General features: G+C 56.6%; 1 protein-coding gene across 4 annotated transcripts in view; it reads left to right on the forward strand.

The window, feature by feature from the left end:
• Positions 1-3,171: 3,171 nt before the first annotated feature.
• GMEB2 (glucocorticoid modulatory element binding protein 2) overlaps positions 3,172-27,236 on the forward strand; it is a 28,108-nt gene continuing 4,043 nt past the window's right edge. Inside the window, exons 1-8 of one of the 4 annotated variants that reach the window (XM_055343997.1) lie at positions 3,172-3,242; positions 7,961-8,147; positions 16,547-16,644; positions 17,244-17,374; positions 21,376-21,479; positions 24,016-24,173; positions 26,598-26,669; positions 26,920-27,057. In XM_055343997.1, the coding sequence (XP_055199972.1) occupies positions 8,017-8,147; positions 16,547-16,644; positions 17,244-17,374; positions 21,376-21,479; positions 24,016-24,173; positions 26,598-26,669; positions 26,920-27,057 (832 nt within the window). In that variant the 5' untranslated portion in view covers positions 3,172-3,242; positions 7,961-8,016. Of the gene's footprint in view, positions 3,243-3,846; positions 8,148-16,546; positions 16,645-17,243; positions 17,375-21,375; positions 21,480-24,015; positions 24,174-26,597; positions 26,670-26,919; positions 27,058-27,236 lie in introns of those variants that run through there. The other 3 variants (XM_055343988.1, XM_055344005.1, XM_055344013.1) reach the window with 3 other exon arrangements.

Below are 27,236 nucleotides of genomic sequence, written 5' to 3' on the forward strand. Positions count from 1 at the left end.
AGAGAGACACAGGCAGAGGGAGAGTCAGTCTCCATGCAAGGAGCCCGATGTGGGACTCCATCCCAGGACTCCAGGATCATGCCCTGGGCCAAAGGCAGGCGCTAAACTGTTGAGCCACCCAGGGATCTCCCCAGAAAATGTAAAAAAAAAAAAAAAAAAAAAAAAATCATTTAAATGATACACCCATTACATGTTAACATAACATTCTGAAATGAAAAACAGTATTGTGTCAACTATACTTACGTTAAAAAAAAAAAATCAGGGGCATCCCTGGTGGTTCAGAGGTTTAGCGCCACCTTCGGCCCAGGGTGTGACCCTGGAAGCCCAGGATCGAGTCCCATGTCAGGCTCCCTGCATGGAGCCTGCTTCTCCCTCTGCCTGTGTCTCTGCGTCTCTCATGAATAAATAAAATCTTTAAAAAAAAAAAAACAACAAAAACAAAATGAGCAACATTTTCCTAGGGAAAAAAGTTAGAATGGATGAAGCAGATGAATAAGTCTGGTATCAATCCATGATAGAAGGAACGTGTGTATTAATAGATTGTTTTTTTTTGTTTTTTTTTAAAGATTTTATTTATTCATGAGACAGAGAGAGAGAGAGAGAGAGAGAGAGAGAGAGAGAGGCAGAGACACAGGCAGAGGGAGAAGCAGGCTCCATGCAGGGAGCCCGACGTGGGACTCGATCCCAGATCTCCAGGATCACGCCCTGGGCTGAAGGTGGCGCTAAACCGCTGAGCCCCCGGGGCTGCCCAATAGATTGTTTTTTTAAATACCAAGCCAAAGCTTGCTGTGGGGCAGTTCCTTTGAAGCTGGCTGCAATGTGAGTCTGAAATCACGCCAGTGAACTTTTCATATGCTTCCATCAGTTCACTGGTCTGTGCTGAACTTATTTATGTCCACCTCATACCCACGTGTGGCCCTGCAGCTCCCAGGGCAGGTAGCTACGGCAGCAGGCAGCTGTGTAGGCACAGTCTCATGCCATGTGGGCCTGGTGTCCGTCACCACTGCCCTTCTGGGGCCTTCTCCTTTTAACTGTATCGGCATCATCTCAAGAACATGAGCACCGAGAAACTCAAGGAAATAACAGACACGGATTGTGCACAACCATTCTTATATTTACCAAATAATAAAATAACAGCATGAACACAAGCTCGATAGTTTAATCTTTTTTTTTTTTTTTTTTTTTTAAGATTTTAGAGGCGCCTGGATGGCTCAGTGGTTGGGTGCCTGCCTTCGGCTCAGGTTGTGATCCTGGGGTCCTGGGATCGAGTCCCACGTTGGGCTCCCTGCATGGAGCCTACTTCTCCCTCTGCCTCTGTGTGTGTTTCATGAATAAATAAATAAAATCTTAAAAAAAAAAAAGATTTTATTTGTTGGGATGCCTGGGTGGCTTAACGCTTGGGCATCTGCCTTTGGCTCAGGTCATGATCCTGGAGTCCCAGGAAGAGTCCCACATCGGGCTCCCTGCGGGGAGCCTGCTTCTTCCTCTGTCTGATTTTATTTATTTATTCATGAGAGACACACAGAGGGAGAGGTAGGGACACAGGCAGAGGGAGAAGCAGGCTCTATGCAGGGAGCCTGATGCAGGACTTGATCCCGGATCCTGGGATCACACCCTGAGCCACCCAGGTGTCCCAGGTTAATGTTTTTTAAAAAAATATCTTATATATTTCAAAGAGAGACAAAGTACACAAGTGGAGGAGGGCAAAAGGGCGAGAGAGAAGCAGGCTGCTCCATCCCAGGACCCCAGGATCATGACCTGAGCCACCCAGGCACCCTGATAGCTTAATCTTAAAAAAAAAAAAAAAAAAGTTTAATTTTTTTCCATCACTGGCTTAAAGACACTCTGAATTATGAAAACAGTGAATTACAACATTATTGAAATGAAGTTTGCTTGAATTTTCCCATTTGGGAAATGGTCTTCAGTGATGATCGTGCACTTGAGGGTGAACGCGGGCTCATGGCTTGGCCCTAACAAGGCATTTATTTCCTGCCTTCTCTGTGCGCTCACACTCGGGGCAGGGGTGAGCAGGGAGAGCAATCACACCCGGATCCGGAGGGCTTGGGCAAGCATGCCCGGTTCTGAGAGCCGAGCCGGAGCCGCCGTCGCTCCCGGGGCCCTCGGACCGACAGCGGGAAGCCTCACCACCGCACCTGCTGTGGACAGGGCGGAGGACTGTGGGTAAGCGGCCCCGTGGGGTCGAGAGGCACAAGGATGCTAGTGCCCAGCTTCCAGGTCAAGGTGCTCCGCGAGGTCAAGGCGCTCCACAAGATGAAGATGCTCTGCAAGGTAAAGATGCTCCGCGAGGTCAAGGTGCTCCGCGAGGTCAAGGTGCTCCGCAAAATGAAGATGCTCTGCAAGGTCAAGATGCTCCGCGAGGTCAAGGTGCTCCACAAGATGAAGATGCTCTGCGAGGTCAAGATGCTCCGCAAGATGAAGATGCTCCGCAAGATGAAGATGCTCCGCGAGGTCAAGATGCTCCGCGAGGTCAAGGTGCTCCGCAAGATGAAGATGCTCCGCAAGGTCAAGATGCTCCGCGAGGTCAAGATGCTCTGCGAGGTCAAGGTGCTCCGCAAGATGAAGATGCTCCCCGAGGTCAAGGCGCTCCGCGAGAACTGGCGAACACGTACGTCCCTTCCTGCGTTCTGGAAATGCACGGGCTTTACCTGTAATTAAGTAAAAAGAGCGCGCGGGCGACGCTCGGCGCTCCCTCCCCTGGGTGTGTCGGGCGCCTCTGCGGCGCGGGGAAGCTGCGGAGCACGCGGGCCGCCGCCACGGCGGGACAGTGCGGCCGCGGGGCAACAGACTCCGGCTCGGCCCAGCCCTCGCCAGGGACTAAACTAGGCAGGTGCTCCCGCGGAGCCGGCGTCGGGGGGCCGCGACCCGCCCGTGAGGGCGGAACCCGCAGGTGCGCCGGTGGGCGGGGCCCGGGGAAGGTGCCGCCGCTTCCGCCCCCGCCCCCGCGCACGCGCGCCGGGCCCCACCGGGCCTTATTTCTTGGCGCGGCACGCCTTCCCCTCGAGCGCCAAATAAGTCTCCGGGCCCGCCCCCGCCCTGCGTGCGCGGCCCCGCCGCCTGCGTCACTAGGAAGCGCGCGCCCGAGCTGCCGCCGCCGCCGCCGCCGCCGCCGCCGAATCCCCAACAAGGAGCGGAGCCCGCGGCCGCCGCCGCCGCCGCCGCCCGCCTGACGCCGTCGCCGCCGCCCGCCCGCCGGCGCCCGCGCAGGCCCGGCCGCGGCCCAGGTAAGAGCCCGCGGCCCCCCCGCGGCGAGGCCTCTCGCTCCGCCGCGCGCCGCCGTCCAGTCAGGGGTCCCTGCGGAGCGTCAGGACGTTACGGCGGGGGGAGGGGAGCGGGGGAGGGGCGGCGGCGCGCGGCGGGCGTCACGGGCGTCACGGGCGTCACGGGCGTCACGGGCCCGCGTCAGGCGGCGTCGGCGGCGGCGTCCGCCTCCATCTTGCCGGAAGGCGGCGGCCGGGCGGCGGGCATGGCCCTCGGGCTGGGCGCGGACCCCGGCCCCGGGGGGGCCGTGCGACCGCCCCGCTTCCGCCGGCCGGCGGGGGCCGCGTCCACGCGGGGGCCCCCCTCCCCCACGGCGGGGGCCGCGTCCACGCGGGGGCTCCCCTCCCCCACGGCGGGGGCCGCGTCCACGCGGGGGCTCCCCTCCCCCACGGCGGGACCCACACCCACGTGCCCCCTCCCCCACGGCGGCAGCCGCATCCACGCGGGCCCCCTCCCCCACGGCGCGGGCCGCGTCCGCGCGGCCCCTCCGGCGGGCCGTGGGTGGGGGTCCCCGGCAGGAACCGCGTGGCTCGGCGGGCGGGCGGCGGGCTGCTAGGTGGGTGGCCTCCCCGGGAGCCCCCTGCCCCGGGGCGGGCGCGTGTGCGAGGAGCACCGCGGGGACCCCAGCCCTGCCCTCCGCCTCGGCGCCCCGACCCTCGTCTCGTGCGAGGAGCACGCGGTGCACCTTCCAGCACCTTCTATGGGGCCGTGGCCGCGTCCTGAGGCTCCGCAGGACTCAGCTGCCCCCCACCCCCGCCCCGCTTGAGCCCGCCCTTGGGCCATCGTGCACCTGCCGCGCGCTCCCCGGCGCGGCCGCCGCCAGCCCGAGGGTGCAGGGCTCCGGTGGGACGCGGACCCCGTCTCCCTGGGTGTGCGCCCACCCTGGGCGCTGGGTCACCGGGAGCTGCGCCCGCGGTGTGCGAGGCGCGAGTCAGCCAGGCGGACGGCCCGGACGGCCCGGACGGCCCGGAGCCCAGAGCGGGCGCCCTGCCCTCGGTCCGGAGCGGGAGGACCTGCTGGGGGCGCGGGGTGCAAGCGGCGCTTCCCTGCGCGCGGGCCCTGGAGCCCTGCTCGGGTCAGGCTCGGGTCAGGCGCCCGAAGTAACTAACCGGGTTGGTGCCTGAGCTGAGAAGGGAGGCCGCTTGCCTGGGCGCCCCCACCCCCCCCCCGCCGCGGGCCGACCCCCCGGAACCGGGACTTCCTGTGCGACAAAGTCGGCAACTAGTTAAAAGCGTTTGAAACCCTGCGAGGATCTGAGAACTGGTGCCCGTGGGCGGCGGCTGCGGCCTCCGCTGTGTTCCCTGCGTTTTTACCGGGAAACACGTTCCTGATCTTGCCCCGTGGGAAGCCAGAGCCGAGCCCCCGAGCCCCCGCGCCCACCGCGCACTAGCGCTTCTGTCTAGTATTTACGCATCATCGCCCAGGAGGGCCCCCGGGAAAGTAACAGCATCGCCTTCGCGCGAACGTTACATGGAGCCTGGGTGGGCTCGCAGGACCCCGAGCTCCGGGCGGACCCCGGGGGCGGGGAGCCCGCGCGCCTCCCTGCGGGCCTCGCTCCGCCTCCGAGCATCATTGTATCATCATTGTATCACGGCCTTGAGTTCTGTGAAGTAACCTTCCTCCGGGTTGTTTCGAAAACTTAATACAGTTGCCACCGGAGAGGCAGGAGCGGCAGGAGCTCGCTTGAGTGCATTTTCGCCCCGTCTTGCTCTGGGTGGGCGCAGCTGCTGTAGGGAGGATCCCGCCTTCTGCGGCGTGGAGGGGGCGTTCGTGGCCCCACGGAGCTCACCCAGTGGAAGCAGGGCTCCCTGCTGGCGAGAGCTAAACCGGTTCAATGTTATTTTGAGTACAATAAAGATCAACAAATGTATTGTTTTTAAAAGTTCTTTTTTTTAAATTAGTAATCTCTACATCCTCCGTGGGGCTCAGACTCAAAATCCTGAGACCGGGAGACGGGGCCAGCGGGGTGCCCCAGAAGTACGATTTTACGGTAGACTTTGACTCATGTTTGTTTAGAGGTTTTGGTTTTACCGCTTAGACCTAGGACACAGCAGCTCTACTTTAGGAACGGGCAGTGCGTCCGTCAGCGCCAGTGACTTCATCGTGCAGCTTTCCTGGTTTAAGGCGTCTGAGCACAGGCTTAAGGTCCCTGGAGGCCCTGCCGTGGGACCTCATGACAGAGGACCCGGTCTCTCGCCATCAGCATCTCCCGCCCAATGGTGCGTGTTTGACCGAGGCAGAGTCTGCAGGCGTCGTAACTACCCGAAATCTGGGGTTTGCGTCACATTCTTCTCGGTGCTTATGTTCTGTGATGTCACATGGGCACCATCACGGCGTCCTGCGGCGGCTGTCACTGCCTCTCGCCCTCAGAGTTCCTGCAGCCGCTCATCTGACCGTGTCCCTCGTGTCGCCTCCCCAGACTGGCTCCTCTTACTTAGTGGTGTGCAGTTAAGCTTCCTCCGTGTCTTTTTCTGTCTTTGTAGCCCGTTTGTCACTGTCCCTGGATGATGTTCCATCGTGTGGAGCATAAACACCCATTTATCTCCTCACCTGTTGAAGGACTCGGTTCCCGGTCTGCTTAGAGCTGCTCCGCCAGCCGAGCCGCCAGCCGAGCCCCGCCCCGGCCCTGGCACGCGGCACACCTGGCTGGCCTGGGCGCCTTGGAAGCCCTAGCAGACCACGAGTGCTTTTGCTTTCGAGCCGTCGAATGCTCATAAGAGGAAAACGGTTCAGTGTGTACTGGCCCAGATCTGACTGTCCCAGGTACTCTGTCTCCGTCCCTGATGGGACAGGTTTCCTCTCCCTTCTGGCGGAAGAACGTCCCCTCGTGCCTCCTTTGGAGCAGGTCTCCGTGTGACCAGTTCTACTTTTCCTTCCCCTGAGAACGTCTTTATTTCTGTAGGACGTCTTCCCTCTCGAATCCTGGGCGGACAGCTCTGTTCCCCCAGCACCTTCTGGATGCTCCTGCCCCCTGGCCCGCTGGTTTCTGGCCAGGGCTCTGGGCCCCTTGGCTTCTTGTTGGGAATGTGGTGTGTTCCGTTTGGCGGCTGCCTTTGAAATGTTCTTACTTTCTCTTTGATTTTCAGCAATTTGTTAGGATATCTGGGCACGGAGCTGTTTGAGGTTTGCTGAGCGGCTTGAGTGTGTAAGTTTGTACCTTTCATTAGATTTGGGAAGTGCTCAGCTATCATTTCTTCGAAACACGCTTTTTTGTCTTCACACTGTCTTCGTCCCTCCTGGGACCCCAGGGACACAACCGTCCGCCTCTCTACCACGTTCACGCAGCCCTGCTCATTTTGTTTGTGCACCTTTGTCTGTTGTTCAGTTTGGATGACGCACTGGGCTGTGTTCATTTCGTTGTTCTCCGTTCATCTTCTCCCATCTCTTTTCTGTTATTGAGTCCTTTCAGTGAATTTTTTATTTTCATACACACACATTCTCAGATTTCCATTTGGCTGTAGGTCCTGTTCCTGTGCTGAGACTTTTTATCTTTCCACTTGTTTCAAGACGTCTGGCTTTGTCCCTGAAGCATGGTACACCAGCTGCTTTAAAGTCTCTGACGATTCATTTCAGAGTGGGCTTTTCTTGATTTTTTTTTTTTTTCTTGAGAATTGGCCAGACTTTCCTGCTTCTTTTTATGTCAGAAAAGTTTGGATTATATTCTGGGTGCTTTGAATATCGTATTGTGAAGCTCTGGGTCTTGTTTAAATCTCAGAGTGTAGACATTTCTGTCCTAGCAGGAAGGCAGCCTGGTTAGGCTCAGGCCGCAGGTTTGGAGCTCCTGCCATGGGCATGGTCATTACGTCAACTCCGTCTTCAGAGCCCGTGTGGTGCTCTTTGGAACTGACCAGTAGGGTGAGTTCTCCAAACCTTTGGTTTGCCATTTAGGGTCTGGACCCCCACAGACAGTTCTGGGGTGACCCAGGCACCCTTTCCATACCTCCCTGCTCTGCACAGTCTCCGCCATATTCTCTGACCCCGGGGCCCCCTTTCTCTGGCTAGAAACCTTGGTGTTCGTGTGTCCTCTGTGCCGTGACACCTCAGCACAAGGTCTGCCTCGGGTGAGTGTCAACTGGAGGGCAATGGGATCCGCCAGTCGGTGGACCTGTGTGCCTCTAGTCCCTCAGAGTTCTAGGTGCCTGCTGGGCCCCTGCCGTCACAGGGATTTAGCAGGGACCGAGGCTTGCTAGAAGGCAGAGCCAGTAAAAGCAAAAATAATAATAAAAGGGTGTTTCCTCCTCTTCTGTCTGGTGTGGGTTTCCCTTCCAGCTCTGCAGACCGGAGCCTGTACTCGTCTCCATATGCTTACTGTGCACGGTCCTGCAATGCGGGCTGCCTCTGCGTGGAGGCCAGGGGACTCGCCTCCGGAGGAGTCTGCTTGGGTCCTGGGGTCCTGCTCTGTCCCTGCTACGTGACCACTGAGTTTTGGGCCCACGTGCAGCAGCTCTGTGTTTCACTTGGGGGTTTTAGCTCTTCTAGTGGCAAAGATGTGTGGGCTGTACTTATTCCATCTTCACCAGAACCAGCAGCCCCGGGATAGTCCTCTGTCATTTGTGTCAGGAGGGAGCAGGCTCGGACTGAAGGGCGGGCCTGGGAGGTACAGAGTCGCAGGTGCCGGGAGCTCTGTTGTGCCTACCAGAGGCTCGCTGAGACTCTGCGCCCTGCCTTGTGGTCTCTCTAGGGCTTGGGACCCTGGCGGAGTGACACTCCTGGTTCCGGTGTCGTCTTTGCTGAGCCATGGCAACCCCGGATGTGAGTGTCCACATGGAGGAGGTGGTGGTGGTGACCACGCCAGACACTGCAGTGGACGGGAGCGGCGTGGAGGAGGTGAAGACTGTGCTGGTGACGACCAACCTGGCTCCTCACGGGTGAGATGGGGCCTCTGTCCTGTGAGGGTGTCCTGGGCATGGCATAAGGGGACGCGGCAGGAGTTTCCCTTACTTAAATGTTCTAAACTGGAGTCAAATGTCCATGTCAGTAGAGAGTGTGAAGGAAAAATAGGAACATCACATCATCCAGGAAGCAAAGCTAACACTTCATCTTTGCCTTTTTCTCCCACATGAAATGTGGTCACATCGTTTATATTTCTAAAGACACATGGTAATTTCTTTTTTCGTAAGAGGGACAGCGGGAACAATTGGGGACTGTTTTTTCAAAATGAAGTTGAAAAGTCAGTGATTTTCTTGACATTCTTCACAAAAACTGAATTTTTTTCTTCCTCATCCCTTGTAATAGAGGTGCACGTGGAATATTAGCTGAAGGGGCGCTTGGATGGCTCAGTCAGTTGAGGACTTGTTTGACCCTTGATTGCGGCTCAGGTCGTGGCCTCAGGGTCATCATATTGAGCCCTGAGTCGAGCTCCATGCTGGGCGTGGACCCTGCTTGGGGTTACCCCCCCATATTCCCTCTCTCCCTCTCTCTCTCTTTCTCGCTCTCTCAAAGAAAAAAAATATATATATACACACACACGTCAGTTGGCTAAAATGTCCACATTTGACCTCATGAATCTGCCAGCCCGTGGGGGCAGAATGGTTCCTGCCTATGCAGCGCCCACCGCCTCTGCCCTCTCTGGAAGGGCTGACCTAAGAGGTGACCCTGCGCAGGGGGCCTGTGTCCCCTCGTGCTTACTGTGCGGAGGGATTTAGGCTGGGGCGGTGTTCTTGTCTCGTCTTTCTGCATGGGGCATGTTCACACTGATCTCAGCATATCCCTGCAGGGCAAGGAGCTTTTGCTTTTTCTCCGTCTGACAGAACTTCCCAAGGAAGGTACTAGACCAGGACCCGCCCTCAGCACTGGTCCCTGTCGCTGGCCTAGAGGGCGCTTGGGTTTTCTTTTTCTCCTTGTGTAGCTAACTTGGAGTTAGCCGTGTGGCTCCAGGCGCCTGGACTCTTCCTGCCTCATTTCCGCACTTTGGAGCTGTGCCCTCCCGTGGAGGCCTTTTATTTTCTTTTTTTTAACTTTTTAAAAAAATATTTTCTTTATTCATGAGAGACACAGAGAGAGGCAGAGGGAGAAGCAGACTCCACGCAGGGAGCCCAATGTGGGACTCGATCCTGGGACTCCAGGATCACGCCCTGGGCTGAAGGCAGGCTCTAAACCACTGAGCACCCCCGAGCTGTCCCCCTCCGAGGCCTTTTAACCGCCTTCCTGCAGGCAGCATGGAGGAGGGCTTGGCTCCTGCTAGGCCCCTGGGTTTGACCGGATGCTCAGCTGCGTCACCGTGGCAGGAAACGCAGGGCCTTCCAATTGGATTTCCCACCGAAGTTGTCTTGCATTCATTGTCTATGCCCCTGCTGTGGGCAGCTATCCAGGTTGCAACCTCAACATGTCCCTCCCCGCCAGGGGGCGGCACCCAAGCGCCCTCCCTTGGATTTGGGAAGGCCTGTGGGGAGTGATTCACCATGTCTGGAGTAAGTGACCCACCTGCCCCCTCCCCCTGCCTGCCTGGCGCCCTGGATGCTGTGAGGAGCCCTGATCCGCAGCCATTCTCCTGGAGGTACTCTGGTCCTGGTCAAGCCCAGCTTTGCGACCCCCCATCAGGCGCCTGACCCAGCAGGGAGGAGTCCTGGGTGGATCTAGCCTCACATTAGAGTCTCCTGAGTGGCCCCGATATTGTGGCTGCTGCTGTGGGGTGACACCATTCTGCCCTTTTGTCCGCGGCTGCCAGTGTAAGCGCGTGTGGGTCTGTCTCCTTGGGCTGCTCAGACTCCCCAGACAAGGCGTTTCACCAGCTCTGGCTGCCATAACAAAGTACCACAGACGGGACGGTCTGCACTAAAGAAACTTACCTGCTTGTGGTTCGGGAGGCCGGGAAGTCAAAGATCAGCCGCTGGCAGGGTTTGGGTTCTGGCAAGGACTCTCCCTGGCTTTCAGGGACAGCTTCTCACCATGTCCCCATATGGTGGAGAGAGAGCTTCCTCCCTTCCCCTTCTTACAAGGTCACAGTCCTGTTGCATTAGGGCCCACCCTTAGGACGTCATTTAACCTGAATTACTTGCTAATGGCCCTTTCTCCACATTGGGGAGTCATCCTGGGGATCGGGCATCAGCAGAGGAATTTGGGGGAGGACACAGTTCAGTCGCTGGCAACACACTTTCACCCTTTTCCTGGGTGGTGACTGTCGACTGCTCTTGGTGTTTTAGGGACTGGGCTGGGGGCAGGCAGGGTCTCACTGTCCAGGATGCTTGGATTTTCCCCGTGCCCCTCCCCACCCCTGGTGCTTGAGACCTCCTTTCTCCTTCTAGGGTCTTGTGCAGGTGAGGCTGGGACTGGGATAGAGCTGCTCTGTCGTCCCTTACTCTTGCTGCCAAAGGCAGCCGGTGCCCAAGCCTCCGGATGTGGAATGTCTGTCTCGTGTTTATTTCCCATTTAACTGGGAAATTTGCAATAGGTTCTTTTTTTTTATTTTTTATTTATTTATGATAGAGAGAGAGAGAGAGAGAGAGAGAGAGGCAGAGACACAGGCAGAGGGAGAAGCAGGCTCCATGCACCGGGAGCCCGACACGGGACTCAATCCCGGGTCTCCAGGATCGCGCCCTGGGCCAAAGGCAGGCGCTAAACCGCTGCACCACCCAGGGATCCCCCTGCAATAGGTTCTTAAAAATTAATAACAAATTATTATTGTGGAATATGTGGTAGAAAATTAGGAAATATTGTTGAGCAAAGACTAAAGCAGGTTGTGTTGCCACCACCTGGAGATTGCTGCCGCCAGCACCCTGGAGCAGGCCCTCCAGGTGTCCTGCTTGGAAGCGAAGGCACAAGTCTTTCTTTCTCTAAGCCTTTTTGTTACTCGGTATAGTAGTGCACATGGAGAAAGCAGAGGCGAAGGCAATGTTTCCAGCACCCCTGAGCCCCCGCAGGCTCCCTTCCAGTCCTGCAGATGAGCTCGATCAAGCTGTATTGTGCTTTGTGTTCTGGTTTTATGTTAATCAGTGGTCTCCACTTTTCCACGTTGACATGTTTTCATCTCTTCTCCATTTCTGCTCATCGTGGGTTCTTTGAGGTCGACCCTCAAAGGCTGGGAGGCAGGCTGCTGTGGACAGTGCCCTAAAAATTCTCGAAGCCCTTTGACCATCAAGCGAATCCTTGACATGGTCTTTATCCTGAGGCCATTTCTCACTTTGAAGTCTTTTGCCAGGTGGGAAGCTGGAGACGTGAAGCAGCTGGACTCCCGTGTTCCCGGTAAATTCTGCACCCCACAGGATCACTGTCTCCCTTTTTCACACATGATTGTTTCTGCTCCGAGAAGCTCCTTGTTCCTTTCTGCCTTCTGCCCAAGATCTTCCTTGAGAGAGCCACACACAAGTCCATTAGGATCTTTTCCACCTTCTCTGTGACTGTGGCTTACGTTTTGCCAGTTTTTCCTCTACTGTATGGTGCAGGATCCTTTTCCAAGCCTGCCGCAGCCGCTCCCATCCCCAGCCTACCTCTGCTCACCATCTCTGTGCTTCCTCCCAGGATTTTGTGACAGCAGTACCATTTCTGGTACAGTTTCTTTGTTAGGTTTGCTGCATGGCCTCCCCATGCTCAGGGGCTTAATTGGAAACGGTGGCCGGCCAGGCAGTGGTGCTGGCCGAGGCTGGTGCTGCTGGGCCCAGCCAGATGGTCTAGTGTCCCCGCCCTCACTAACTGGAAGGGCAGAAGCGCTCTGCTCGTGGCTCTCACCCTCCAGCACCACTTCCTGGCTGCCTTCATAGTGGAAGGTTCCAGTAGCAGGCATGGGAGCTGCAAGACCTACTGGGGCCTGGCTGTATCCCATGGTCCTGGAGCCAGGGTACTGAGGCACTGCCCACGTTGGTCGGTCATTTATGGAGGAAAGGAGAGGCTGTGTGTGCCTTCTTCCTGGGAAACAAAACCCCATGCCGGGGTGGGGGCAAGATTATCTTAAAGGACCCAAGGATATTTCTCTTGTCTATGAGAAATCTTGCTTACTGTCCCAGTATTTGGAAGCAGAGGTTTCCTCTTGCTGTGTGTTTAACAAAAAGGGTGGAGTGAAGAAGCCAGTTAACCTCGTTGTGGGTGCTGATTTCTTTTCTGGCTGGGTATTTGGGGGAGAGCTTGGGAGTGTTCCTCATTCGTGAAAGCCGGCTAGGCCTGCCTCCCACCCACTGCTTTGCCATGGCGATGGGCATGCGTGGCCCAGGCTGGGAAGAAGAGAGTAGCATTTTGTAGATAGCCAGCAGTTTCTACAAACATTTGATTTAAGTGGACATTTTTCAAATAAAATTTGAATAACAAATGCCAGTTAATTGGCTTGTCCTAAGAGCAGTGGGGGGTTTGATCTTTGGTGTGTGTGGTGGGCAGGCACAGAGGGAGGTGCAGTTGGGGGTCTGCCCCTCGTGTCTGCCTTCCTGGATGGCCCTTTCGTCAAGGGGGGGGCCTGAGGGCTGGGTGTCCCCAGGGTGGTCCCCGTGGATGGCTTACTGCCTCTGTGCACACGACCCATGGTGAGGCCAGGCTCTGGCTCTTGGTTGGCGCTTCCCTGTGTCCCACTTCTGACTCACTTTTCTTTTGGGCTCTCCTGTGTAAAGGGGCGTGCCCCAGCTTCGTCATTACCCTTTTCACTTCCACGTTATGGCTGGGAAAGACACTTTCCCTCTGAGTCCGTGCACCATTGTTGGAGTTCCGATGTTCGCCCTTGGTAGTATTCTTCATGGAGGAGTCGCTCCTGGAAGGCCCCGAAGACCAGATTCCAAGTTTGCCTTTCTTGTCAGCTCTCACTTCTGACCTGGCTGGAGGTGGAGACTGGGAAAGTGGGCCTGGCCTGGGCAGCCATCCTTGGTGCTGCAGGGTTGTGGAGCTACTGCCGCAGGAGCAGTCGTCAGCGGGCAGGGGAGGGGATGTTGCCGTCAGAGGCCACACTGAGCTGTGCGTCTGCTAGGTGTGCAGGAGGAGCGCCTGTGAAGGATCAAAGGAGGGTGCGGGGAGGTGGTCTGACCCTGGGGGAGGAAGGAGGGATGGGAGGATTTGGGTGGGAAGAGCCTCAGACCCAGCGTGCTCTGAGAGGTCTGGCCGGGTCCTGGACGCTGACAGAGACCGTGAGAGGAGCCACGGCTCGGGCAGTTTGCTGGGGAAGTGAATGGCTGCCCGTGAGCCATTCACTGACTGGGCCTTTGTGTGTGACCACACCTCTTCCCACAGAGAAGTGCACGGATGCCCTCAGTGGTCACGAGGGGATACACCTGGTGAACCTCGTCCAGGCCCCAGACCAGTTTTCCCCATGGGGCTTGGCAGGTGTGAGGGCACCTTATCTGTTGGGTTAGTCCCTACAAGTGCGTGTCTGGGTCAGAGGGGTGTAGCATCTTGCTGCCTGCCTGCCAGGCCCCACCGTCTCCGGCCTGAGTGTGCTGGACATGGCTCAGGGGCTCTGCCCTAGGTCTTGGGCCGTTGTCCTCAAGGGTTGTCATGTCAATCCCAGGGCTCCTTAGGTAACATCGGAAACAAGCTGTCTTTCTTGTGCTACCATATGCCTGTCTCTCAATTCTCTCTTTTAAAAAGAAATTGTTCATGGTGTTTTTCCTCCATACAGAAAATTCTTATTTTTATTTTATTATTTTACTTTGTTTTGTTTTTGCTTGGGCACAGTATGCTTTATTGGTGGTACATGACAAGAGGACTCCCTACTCGCCTCCCCTTCTTCAGGGGGTCTGGGATGGAAACCGTTTGGCAGTCAGGAGATTCTCTGTGTGTTGGGAGGAGTCGGGCAAGGACATCCTAGCAGCTGAGGGCCTCTCTCTTCTTGGTCTCGCTGGGGCTCATGGTCAAGGGGGCTCTGACTCCTTGGCCATGTGGACCATAACATCAACCAGCCAGTTGCTGTAGCCAAATTCACGGTCATACCTGGAAATGAGCTTAACAAAGTGGTCATTGAGGGCATCGCCCACCCCAGCGTCGAAGGTGGAAGAGTGGATGTCACTGTACAGTGGCAGGAAACAACCTGGTCCTCATGTAGCCCAAGATGCCCTCGAGGAGGTCCTCTAGTGCCTGCTTCAGCATCCTTGTTTTTTTTTTTTTAATTTTTATTTATTTATGATAGTCACACACAGAGAGAGAGAGAGAGAGAGACACAGGCAGAGGGAGAAGCAGGCTCCATGCACCGGGAGCCCGACGTGGGATTCGATCCCGGGTCTCCAGGATCGCGCCCTGGGCCAAAGGCAGGCGCTAAACCGCTGCGCCACCCAGGGATCCCCCAGCATCCTTGTTGATGTCATCATATTTGGCAGGTGGCGGGTCAGACACGTTGGGGGTGGGGACATGGAAGGCCAGGCCAGTGAGCTTCCCATTCAGCTCAGGGATGACCTTGCCTGCACCCTTGGCAGCACCAGTAGAAGCAGGGATGATGGGTCTGGACAGCCTCTGGATCACCATGCCACACCTTCCCGGAGGGGCCGTCCACAGGCTTCTGGGTGGCAGTGATGGCAAGGACTGTGGCCATGAGTCCCTCCACGATGCTGAAGTTGTTACGGATGACCTTGGCCAGAGGGGCCAAGCAGCTGGTGGTGCAGGAGGCATGGCTCACAGCCTTGAGGGAGCTCTCCTACTTCTCATGGTTCAAGCCCATCACAAACATGGGGGCTTTAGCAAAAGAGGTAGAGATGATGACCCTCTCAGCACCACCCTTCAGCTGAGTGCCAGCTTTCTCCATGGTGGTGAAGACCCCAGTGGACTCCACAACATACTCAGCACCAGCATCACCCTGTTTGATGTTGGCGGGATCTTGCTCCTGGAAGAAGGAGATGGGGGATCCCTGGGTGGCGCAGCAGTTTAGCGCCTGCCTTTGGCCCAGGGCGTGATCCTGGAGACCCAGGATCGAATCCCACGTTGGGCTCCCGGTGCATGGAGCCTGCCTCTCCCTCTGCCTATGTCTCTGCCTCTCTCTCTCTCTCTCTCTCTCTCTCTCTCTCTGTGTGACTATCATAAATAAATAAAAATTTAAAAAAAAAAAGGAAGAAGGAGATGGGCTTCCCATTGATGACACGTTTCCCATTCTCGGCCTTATCTGTGCCATGGAATTTGCCGTGAGTGGAGTCCTACTGGAACATGTGGGCCATGTGGTTGAGACCAATGAAGGGGTCATTGATGGCAACAGTGTCCGCTTTGTCGGAGTTAAAAGCAGCCCTGGTGACCAGGTGTCCAGTATGACCAAATCTGTTTACTGTGACCTTCACCATCGTGTCTCAGGGACATGGCTGGCACTGCACCAGAAGATGCGGCTATCTGTCAAACAGAGGAGCAGAGAGCCTTATTTTTACTTTTTTTTTTTTTAAGATTTTATTTATTTATTCATGAGAGAGAGAGGCAGACACAGGCAGAGGGAGAAGCAGGTTCCATGCAGGGAGCCCGATGTGGGACTTGATCCCAGGACTCCAGGGTCACGCCCTGGACCAAAGGCAGGCACTAAACTGCTGAACTACCCAGGTGTCCCTATTTTTACTTTTTAAGGAAAACTTACGTCTCTTATTTCTGGGTTTTGTATTATTACTATTATTTTTTTGAGAGAGCACACACTGCCCTCATGAACAGGTGGGGAGGGAAGGGCAGTGGGGGAGAATCTCCAGCAGACCCCCCACTGAGCACAGAGCCCTGAGATCATGACCTGAGCCAAAATCAAGAGTTGGATATTAACCTGCTGCACCACCCAAGTGCCCTGGGTTTTTGTATTAAGAAAACTTTTTACCACTGTTAATTTTTTTTTTCCTTTTGACACTGTTGTGGTTTAGTTTTTACCTTTATTTTTGACTCCTATGTAATTTGTTTTGGTACAACATGAGGTTAGGCCTTGGGTATTTTTTTCCCTTTTCTAATATTTTATATTTTTTGTTAGTTTCTGTAACCATTTGAAATCATAATAGCAGGTGAAGGGAGGGGCAGGGGGAGGAGGAGAGTCCCAAGCAGATGCCACGCTCAGCACAGAGCCTGACTCTGGGCTCCATCTCCTGACCCTGAGGTCATGACCTGAGCTGAACTCAAGAGTCAGACACTTAACTGAGCCCCTCAGGCACCTCGAAATAAAAAACTTTGTTAAAGAAAGAGGAGGGGGTTTTAAATTGCCATGTAAGTGCCATTGTCTCCACAGACGTGCCGTGGGCACTGGAGACCCTCAGGGAGACGCCGGGTGGACGGCAGCACCGGGAGTGTCCCCGCAAGGTCTCCGACCTGCACAGCCAGTGCTGGCCCCCGGGCCGCATCAGGAGGGGGCTGCATGTGGGAAGAAGGGCGCGCCAGGCAGGCGCTGGTCGGAGTGAGCTGATATGTCCCTCCCTCCTAGGGGCGAGCTGGCGGAGGACAGCATGGAGACTGAAAATGCGGCTGCGGCAGCGGCGGCCGCGTTCACGGCGTCCTCGCAGCTCAAGGAGGCTGTGTTAGGTAGGGAGCCTGCCTTCCCGCGCGGTGCCTCTGCGGGCGGCTCAGACGCGCTCTCCCCTGGACTCTCCCCTGGACGGTCCCCAGGGCTTGGGGTGTGGGGGGCCTCCTGCTGGCTCTTGCGCCGGGTGCAGCGAGGGTGGTGTGGGCTCAGGCCCCAGGGTCCTCCCAGGTGTGGCCTGCTGGCATCTGCAGGGGCCTCCCCGTGGCGGGCCGACCCCCCCCCCCCCCCCCGCCGTGGTTGTAAAACCACAGTGAATGCTTACGGCCTCGGAACTCCTCAGAATAGAAACGACAAGCTTCTCTAGAATTATTCAAAACAAAGCTTGATTTTATTTCCTTAAGTGGTTCTTCCATTGAACTGTATTTTAATTATGCTAACACTATTATCATAAGATTGATTTTTGTAGTTTTATCTGAAACTCTAACTTGGGACTAAGGAGTAATGTTCCTGCTCACCTGCGCCCTATCTTAGTCCCTCCTGGATCTTAATTTCTGGTGTCTGGTTGGCAGCTATGTCAGTGCTTTTGCTGAAGGAAGTACTTGGGAAAGGTTGTAACTGGTTTTGTTTTTACCCTTTCCCTGTCACCACACCTTGTGAGAAGTGAAGGTGGCTGAAGAAGAGGAGAGCCTGGAGGCTGAAATCGTGTATCCCATTACCTGCGGAGACAGCAGAGCCAACCTGATTTGGAGGAAGTTTGTGTGCCCGGGCATCAATGTGAAGTGTGTTCAGGTGAGGCTTACGTACAACCAGAGTGCAGACCTGTGTGCCAGGACTACAGGGGAGGGAGGGCCTCGTGGTGCCACACCCTTGAGGCCAGCAATGTCAGACTTTGGTCCAAGGGGGGGCATGACCTGTGCAGGGGAGTGCAGAAGGCAGGGGTCAGCTGTGTTTGGGAGAACAGAGGAGCCAGGGGTAAGCCTTCAGGGATGGACACTGTTGCTGAGGGCCGCAGGGGAAAGCGTCAGATGTTGATTCCTTTTTCTGGAATGCAGCTGTGGGAAGAGGCTAGGGAGGTAGCCCTGGTCATGTGGTCATGTGGGGGACTGTGGTGGCCACAGTCACCAAGTGGGGAGCTACTTGTTTTGGTAGATTGAATGAGGTGTATGCTTTGGAAAGACTCATTTAGTAGCCATGAGTAAGGTGAATGCGAGAGGTATTCTCTTTCTGCCATGTTAGATTGAGTGCCCAGACTGGCCTTATACTAAAAACAGCCCAAAAAGCTGGTTAAGATACTTTACTAAAGCATCTTTTAGATGCTTCCATGAGCTGGCAAAAATGGATGAAATACTCAAGCCAGGGGCCCGAGTAACGGGGTTTGGAGAAGGCCGAGTGCCACCTCCAGCTTTGGCCTGCAGAGCCTTCATCGGCCCCCCACTTTCTCAGCCTCGCAGGGCTGGAGTTGAGAAGGTGAAGCCCAGGGCTTCCCTGAACTGTGTGGTTGTAAGGCTCTTACTTGATGTCAGGTGGACCCCTAACCTCAGATTGTCAGCCCCAGCCCCACCCTGTCCCCTGGGACAGGGAACCAACTGCCTGCCACCCATCTTAGCACTGAGGGAAAGAGGCACCCTCTTGAGGATTTGCATGGGAGCCTGATGGTCTGAAAATCCTAAGTGTTTAGTTGTAAGCAGTTCCTGGCAGACAGTTCCTGCAGGAGCCTGACAAGCATATGAAAAGACCTTTTGGAGGATCTCATCTTTGTCACAGGTTTTCAGTAATGTCAGCAGACAGAATTTCAAGGAAGAACCAGCTCACTGTGTAAAACAAGCAGAACATTGAGCATGTGAGGAGACCAAACACCCAAATGCACACAAACCACAAGATAGACTCATAATGCTGCAGACATTGGGATTTTGAGACAGGAAACATAAAATAATTATGTGTTTAATTTATCTCAAGATTAAAGTTTGACAGAAAAGCATAAGCGTATTTAGAAGAACAAACTAGGAATGAAAAATAGAGCACTTAGTGGATAGGTGCAGATTAGACACGGTTGAAGGGAGAGTTCACGAACTGGAAGGTAAGAGTAAAGAAGTCTATGTTTATTACTGTGTATTTCCTGCTGTTTCTATCAAATAGAAGCAAAGCTTCTTACATTGGAAAGTCAAGTCCTGTAGAGGTGGAAGAGGTGAAGCTGACTGGTGAGAGCTGGTTGGGGAGCACGATGTTCTCTAGCCTCAAAATATCCCCCATCAATTAGGTATTAACCATAGAGGAAAGGGGCACCTGGGGGCTCAGTGTGAGCATCTGCCTTCAGCTCAGGGCGTGACCCCGGGGTCCTGGGATCGAGTCCCACATAGGGCTCCCCACAAAGACCCTGCTTCTCCCTCTGCCTGTCTCTGTCTCTCTCTGTGTCTCTCATGAATAAATAAGCAAAATATTTTTAAGAAATTATAGAGGAGGGGCAGCCTGGGAGACGCAGCAGTTTAGCGCCACCTTCAGCCCAGGGCCTGATCCTGGAGACCCGGGATCGAGTCCCACATCGGGCTCCCTGCATGGAGCCTGCTTCTCCCTCTGCCTGTGTCTTTGCCTCTTCCTCTCTCTCTCCCTCCCTCCCTCTCTCTCTCTGTCTCTCATGAATAAATAAATAAGTAAAATATTTTTTAAAAAAAATTGTAGAGGAAAAACAGCAGCTCTGCAGGGGAAGCCTGGCAGGCAGCTCCTCAACCAAGTGATGACAGTGGTGTCAGGGCAGACCTCCGTCACGGCTCTCCTGATTGAATAGGCGGGAATTCTGTAGCATTCCCACAAGGAAAGCACAGCCTGACTCTTCTCATGAGAAGACTTGAGGGACAGTCAAGAAATTCACTTGGCATGCTTCAGAAATGTCCAGGTCAGGAAGATGAAGGTGGAGTCTTCGGGGAGCAGGTGTGGCGTGCAGGCTGGGCTGAGTCCTGCTTCAGAGACCCATTGCTCCAAAGGCTGTTGTCGGGGCAGCTTACAGGTTCTGCATGTGGCCTGTTGATGAGATAATACAGATTAATGGTGATTTCCTGAGTTTGAGCGCTGTGGTTCCACAGCTGAACCTTTTCCTCAGGAAGCAGACAGTGGCAGAGTTCCCGAACGTGTCCTAGCAGCTGGAGCACAATGGAGCTGTGTCCTGTGCTGACAGAGGAGAGCTGCACGTGGCAGAATCATCTTTAGACCTGGGGGGATGCAGACATTTCAGACAGAACTGTGGTGGCCACTAGCAGGTCCTCACTGCAGGGTGTTCCAGGAAGTGTTCTTGCGGCAGATAGGAGTGTTAGGTACTGAAGGCGTGCAGAGCAAAGGAAGTGGAAATGTGTGGGTGAGCCAAAGTGTGAGTGAGTCTATAGCTCTGACAACATGTCTTAGGAAGACTCCAGACCAGATAAAACATGTGGCACCTGGCAATGGGGTCAGTTAGCTCTGGACGCTGATGGTCCACGTAGGCCCTGCACCCGCCCTGAGAGTCGATCGAGCATGACATGCCAACTACTGGAGAAAACTCTGGAACTCCAAGAGTGGTGCTCAGCCCAGATGGTGGCAGAAGAGGAGAGGAGGCAGCGTGTGGACGCAGGGAAGTGGATGGAAGCACGAGACTCCAGACAGATGGAGCAGTTGGGTGCAGCTGTGGCAGGCCAGGGACCGAGGCACAGATGGTGTCACGTGGGGTGGGGGAGGGACAGACACTATCACACTAGCTGGGGGGGGACAGACTGGTGTCGTGTCTGGTGGGGGGGGAGCACTGATTGTGTCACGTCTAGGGAGTGGGGTGTGGGAGGTGTCGGCAGAGGCTGGGCCCAGGGTGAGTGTCCTGCTGGTTGCGCAGGGGCCAGAGGAGTGTCCACACAGCCCATCTCCTCGACCAGCTAAGTGAGGGGTCGAGTGGCTTCCTGGACTCCGTGAGAGGGCGTGTGTAGGTGGTCAGGATGTTAGGAAAATGACTCCCATCTGCAGGGGTCCCCAGGCTGCTTGCACTTGCTCTGACCTCAGTCTGCTGTAGGTACCAGTGCTTGGTGCTCCGTGCTCCCAGCAGGGTACGCTACACCATCCCACACCACCCAGGGCCCCGGAGGAGGCCTCCTGGGAAGGGGAGGCCCAGCGGCACTTGTGTTGCTGCTTCTGCTGAGTCCCAGTGACTCATCTCTCTCCTGTCTATAGTGTTATTTTGATTAAGTTCCAGTAATTGCTTGTTTTACATGATCGAGTGGGTTTCCCCAAAGCCCTGACATTGAAATGGATGTGTGTGCGTCAGAGTCAGAGATGCCTGCTGTGAAAGGGTGCTGGGGTGGGTCGGGTGGGGTGAAGGGGACAAATCACAGCTTATCCTGTGCACCGTCCTGTGTTAGATGTTACATACGTGAGTATTTAATGGAATAAGTGGGTTTGCCGAGTTCCAGCTGAAGGGAGAGAGCGTCTTGCTGTTCTGAGCGGTGTCACCTCAGCTCTCCCTGGCTCAGACGTACCATCTGTTTCTCGAGGCAGCACCAGGTGCTGGGCTCCCTCCCCAGGCTTGGGGGCAGTGCTGGCCACAGGTCCCCAGGCCAGCCCCCGTGCGGAGGGCCAGATCTTATTTTGCCTGAAGTGTTCTTTTCCCACGGTCAGGGTTGCCACTGGTTGAACCCGAAACATCAGAGAGGAGAAGCCTGCTGCTCTTGGAGCCAGGCTGTGGCACTCTGCCCTGCCACCCTGCACTGCTCTCCCGGGCTGGGCAAGCGGGAGAGGTGGGTCGCATGTGCGTCCTGACCCAGCTGTGCTTCCCTCCTCAGTATGACGAGCATGTGATCAGCCCAAAGGAGTTTGTGCACCTGGCTGGCAAGTCCACCCTGAAGGACTGGAAGAGGGCCATCCGGATGAACGGCATCATGCTCAGGTGGGCGTCTGCAAGAGCGAGCCCTCCGCGGTGGAGTGCAAGTGACCGCGCCAGGTGTCCTTCTATGGCTTTTTTGTTGGTTTTTAAGTTTCTTAAGATGAGGCACATTCTGAACAGGAGAACTGACCGTGTCCCCTGCAGCGCAGCTGACCCAGCTGACCGCACCTGCCATGGCCCTGCAGGCATGTGGTCTCATTCTGATGTCCTCGCACGGCCTCCCTTTCCATCCTGCATCTCCCACCGCAGCCACCAAACCCAGGGGTGCCTGGGCAGGGGCCTAGGTCTCTCACCTGGGGTGGGGTGGTGTGTCCGGCCACTTGTCCCTTCCTGGCACAGCCGATCTGCCTGCTGAGGGTCTCACCCAGACTACATCTAGTTTGCTGGCCACACATCCGTCTTCTGGACATTCTCCACCTTTTGTGGCAATACTGCTTTCAGGGTACAGGCCAGTGGGTCCCAGAGGGCCTTAGTCTAGATCCCTGACCTTTCCTGTCATCAGGTCAGTGGTGCTGGGTTGGTGCCCTGTCTCTGGCTGCTACTGATGGTATCCTCTTGGTCAGGTGCCCACTTACTCCTCATAGATCTCGTTTTCCCTTTGAGATTAATCAGGAATGTGTAGAAAGGTTGGGGCTGGCTCTCCGCTCCCTTGCCAACACGAAATCCCAGAATAGAGACGGTTGGATTTGTGCCTCTGTCTCTCCACGGGCAGCGTCCATCCCAAGGGTCCTGTCGCTTGTTTTCCTGGGCTGATTCTCAAGCTGATGTGAAGGCCATGTCTGCTCTGCTAGCCCTCCCTGGGTGTGTGTGACCTTGGCCTTCTGTCCCCAATGGCCTTCTGTCCCTTTCCCGTCACCTGTGAAACAGGAATGGTGATGCCCCTTCTGAGAAGCCTGAGGACAGACTAGGCTTTTAAGTTCACACGCCCAGAATGTCAGTCCCAGTTTTCATATTTCCTGCTTTGGTGGTAACAACTCACCCCTCCTGGTGAAGCAGAGGGCACCTCTCTCTGGTGGTCCCCACCCAACCCCTGTGTTCACTTCGTGGCCCCCCCTGCCGGCCAGTCCAGAGATGGCTGCTGTTTCTGATGGTGTCTGGCAAGGCTGGACCGGGTCACTTTGCTGCTAAAGGGGCTGCTCTCGTCTATGCGGTTATTCCCGGGAGATGTGGCTTTGTGCTGTCCTTGGGTGTGGGTTTGCTGCCCAGAGGAGTGCCTGCGGCCCTCTGGTGAGGCCTGGGTCTCGGTCCTGTTCACTGTCACCATGAACCACAGCCTGGGCTTGAAGTGGCCAGATGCCCACAGCCAGAGACCCAGCCGGCCTGCTGATACCTGTGCTTCTGGAGCGTGCTTGGCGCCCTTGCAGTTGGCTGGGTCCCATCCTGCCGTGCTCATGGCTCCTAAGTCCCACCCATTAAACGTGCTCCTGACTTTCTAGAAAGTGTTTTGGTGGCTTAGCTGTGAGAAGGCAACTGGCTGTTTCCTTGGAAGAGCACCGCAGGGGAGGTGCACTGTGGGTCAGCTGCTCACCTGGAGGTCAGTGCAGGCACGCCGTGCAGAGGCCCCGTCAAGCCCCCCGACCCTGTCACAGGGTGAGGGGGGTGAGTTGAGGTGTTCCCAGGGTTAAACTCAGGCCCTCCAGGGATCCCTGGGTGGCGCAGCGGTTTGGTGCCTGCCTTTGGCCCAGGGCGCGATCCTGGAGATCCGGGATCGAGTCCCACGTCGGGCTCCCGGTGCATGGAGCCTGCTTCTCCCTCTGCCTGTGTCTCTGCCTCTCTCTCTCTCTCTCTCTCTCTCTCTCTCTCTTTCTCTGATTTATTTAATCATAAATTTAAAAAAACAAAACAAAACAAAACCCAGGCCCTCCAGAGAGGCTGTAATAAAGGGCCTCCCTGGGAGGGCGATCCTGGCAGGTGGGGGACGTGCCGTGCCCCCTGCTACAGTCGAGGATGGGAAACGAGCCACCTTGAGTGTGTAGCCAGAAGCCAGAGGCACCAGCACCGTCCTGTGTTGCTGTACACACAGGGCCGGGCTGCTCCGGAGGGTTTCTCGTCCCCCTCTGCCTCACGGTCACCTTGTGGGTGTGCCGTCAGGCTCTTCTGTTAGCCGGGGGTCTGCTCCCCTGCAGCTGGCAGGCGGCGGAACATCCCCGGAGAGCTCAGGGCGTGACCAGCATCCCTGGGACGACTGCCTGCCAGGGCCCTCCTTTGTCCTGGCCACCAGCCATGTGATCGCGGTCCCCATGGACTTCTGACTTGTGCTGGCAGCTGGAGGTCCTACACTGGCCTAGGGAGCCCTGGCTGGCGCTGTCACAGGGCCTGTCTGGAGCCCGAGGGGCACCCAGCTCCCGGCCCGTGGTTGGCCACTTTGTAGCCGCCGCCTCCCCAGGGACCTGCCACCAGGCCAGCCCTTCCTTGCCCTGCCATCAGGACCTGAAGATGCTGGAGTGGGGGGAAGGGAGGGGAGCGAGGTACCTTGAGGTCCACCCGCACCCACTGGTTCTCTGGACGTGTCCTCCGTCCCTGGTCTCCTTTGCCACAGGAAGATCATGGACTCTGGGGAGCTGGACTTCTATCAGCACGACAAGGTCTGCTCCAACACCTGCCGCAGCACCAAGATCGATCTCTCAGGCGCCCGCGTGTCTCTGAGCAGCCCCACCTCGGCCGAGTACATTCCCCTCACACCTGCCACGGCTGATGGTACGTGCTGGCTTGGAGCCTTTGCTCTCACCGGGGCTTGAGCCTTCCCACTCCAGCTACAGCCAAGGGGTGGGCCTTTGCACACCACTCGTGGAGCCTGGCCTCCCGCCCTGGGCCTGTGGTGTCCATCACCGCCGCCGCCTTTGTGGAGAGTCTAGCTCGATTGCTATTGTCGTTGACAGGGAAGATTCCGGTGTTTTTTCTTAGTCATTTTTAACGTAAACCGTTATGATCTGTGAGTAGAGAAGTGTAGAAGGAAGGTTAGTGCAGACGTCCAGTGACCATCACCAGCTCCGACTCACCCAGGGACGCCACCCATGTGGCGGACGCGGGCTCCTCTCAGCCCTGCGGCTGAGCCGTGTCACAGGCCCGCGCTGCCTGTAGCACCCGGTGCTCGGCCCACGTGCTGGTACCTCCTGGCTTTCGGCTCACCTACCCTCCATATCCTTCCACGATGACGCCTGTGGCTGTGGCTGGTAGATGCGCATGTTCCCAGGAAGCCTCCCAGCTTTTAGAAGGAAATTCTTTTTAAAACTGCAGTTAGAGGGACGCTTGGGTGGCTCAGCGGTTTAGCACCTGCTTTTGGCCCAGGGCGTGGTTCCGGGGTCCTGGGATCGAGTCCCACGTTGGGCTCCCTGCGTGGAGCCTGCTTCTCCCTCTGCCTTCTCTGCCTCTCTCTGTGTGTCTCTCTCTCTCTCTCTCTCTCTGTCTCTCATAAATAAATAAAACCTTAAAAAAAATTTAAAAAAACCTGCAATTAGAGCAAATTCGGTCCTTGGTCCTGCTGGTAACTTGGAGGTGGTGCATTTCCAGTGATGTCACCTGCACTATCCCTAGTGTTAGTCCATGGGGCCAGGGACTGTCCTTGTCACTGGCCAGACGGTGGCCAGTGGAGGGGTCCTGGGAGGCTGGGGGGAGAGACTCAGGCACAACAGCGAGGTTCCACCGTAGCCTCCAGCTCCGCTCCTGCACTCCGCCGGCACGGGCTGGCTGGCCGAACTTCAGAGCCCCTCCTAGAAACTCCAGGAACACAGTTGCCGGTAGTCAGAGGAGCCGGCTGCTCTTTCGTCAGCTCTCCTCATCCGTTGGTTACAGTTTGCAGTGATGTGGGGCCTTGGGGCCTGGGCTTCTTTCTGGGCCAAAGCCCCAGGCTGGGGCCTGGTCTGGCTCCTTGGAAGGCACAGCGCAGTGTGGGGAGGGCCTGGGTCACCCCAAAGCCCTCTCTGCACCCCCAGTGGGCCATAGCTTTCGTGAGAATAGGGCTGATACCGGGTTATGGGTCCAGGCCCCCTGCTCCGCCATGAGAGTCCGCCCGGGACGACGGGTCTCCAGTCTCCAAGAAGGGACCAGGCTTTGAGCGCTCCAGTCAGCACTCACTGCGTCCGGTCAAGGCCACATCAGGTTTGGGTTTAGCTCTTTGAACGCTGTCACGTCTCGACGGTCTGGATGAGGCTGTGAGTTCCTTTACTTAGCTACGTGCGGTCTGCTCAGCCAGAGTTCTCAGAGAACATCTTGCCAGTTGTGTAGTTAGTGAAAGATTTTGTGTCACCTAGACTGTGGAGAAGATGTGTTTTTGCCCCGAATTATTCTAAGCACATAGCGTTTTTCAGCACGACGTCGTCGTTGGTCGTAGGAGGCCTGTGTGAGGCTGGGGAGCTTACGCAGACGTTAGGCAGTCGAGGGTTGTGCCTCAGCTGGGTCTGTGTGGGGCCAGGCCTCCATCAGAAGCAGCCTCAGCGGCCAGGTGCCCGCTGTGTCCGCGGCTGTGCGGGCGCCAGAGCGGAACCGGGGCGTGAGCCTGAGTGGATGGCGTAGGTCCCTGATCTCGGGAGGCGGCGCTGGCACACGCGAGGTCAGGGCGCTGTGGACCTAGCGGAGGTGGCGGGGAAGGGGCGGTCCGGGTGCTGGCCTTGTGGTCCGAGGAGCGTGCGGGCAGGTCGGAAGCGCCTGGAGACGAGTGCAGTGGTGGGAATTTGTCGAGGCTGGTGGTGGCGTCAGGGAGACTCCGTTCTTTCTCCTTCGTGTGTGTTTGACGATGGGTGCGATTCAGAAGCTTAAGAATAGGTGTACCTCAGAGATATAAACCCGTTGACTGCCCTGGTACACGTATGTTTGTGGATTTTATAAAAATTGGTGCAAAGGGACAGCCCTGGTGGCCCAGGGGTTTAGCACCGCCTTCAGCCGAGGGCGTGATCCTGGGGATCCGGGATCGGTCCCATCGGGCTCCCTGCATGGAGCCTGCTTCTCCCTCCTCCTTCTGCCTGTGTCTCTGCCTCTCTCTCTGTGTCTCTCGTGAATAAATAAAATCTTAAAAAATAAAAAAAATTGGTGCAAAGGAGAGCTTTAGAGCCCGTGTTGGGATGGTGGGTTGGGAGGGTTGCTCGCTGGCTGGCGAGGCTCACGGGGGCCATGTCTGGGTTGCAGTGAACGGGTCTCCCGCCACCATCACCATAGAGACCTGTGAGGATCCTGGCGACTGGACCACGGCCATCGGAGGTACCGGTCCTTCTGGTTGAGCTGCTTGGGGGTGAGGGGCGGGATGTGCTGGGTGGCCCTGGGCAGGCTGCAGGCAGGCCTGGGGGGCTTCCCGGAGGAAGTGCCACTGCGGCGGGTGGAGCTCCACCCATGCAGACCTGTGCACGCTGGCCCCCAGCCCCAGGCCTCCTGGCAGCTCTGCTCCGGCCTGCAGCGAGAAGCCCGCCGTGGCTGCTTCTTCCTGCCCTCTGAGCCCCCCTGCCCCTCACAGATGACACGTTCTCCTTCTGGCGAGGCCTCAAGGACGCAGGCCTGCTGGACGAGGTCATACAGGAGTTCCACCAGGAGCTGATGGAGACCATGAAAGGCCTGCAGCAGCGGGTCCAGGACCCCCCGCTGCAGCTCCGAGGTGAGAGGCTCCGTGTGCCCGGCACCGCCCTCCCCCCGCTCCCCAGCCGCCCCTCCCGCCCTGCCGTGCCCCTATAGACTCAGGACCCGGCTGGGCCTGGTTCAGCTCTGGTGGCGGAAGGGGGCGGAGCAGAGGCCGGCTGCCCCCCTAGGTCACTGTGTCCGCGGGACGTCTCTGTG

This window comes from Nyctereutes procyonoides, unplaced genomic scaffold (assembly GCF_905146905.1).
Source record: "Nyctereutes procyonoides isolate TBG_1078 unplaced genomic scaffold, NYPRO_anot_genome, whole genome shotgun sequence".
NCBI lineage: Eukaryota > Metazoa > Chordata > Mammalia > Carnivora > Canidae > Nyctereutes > Nyctereutes procyonoides.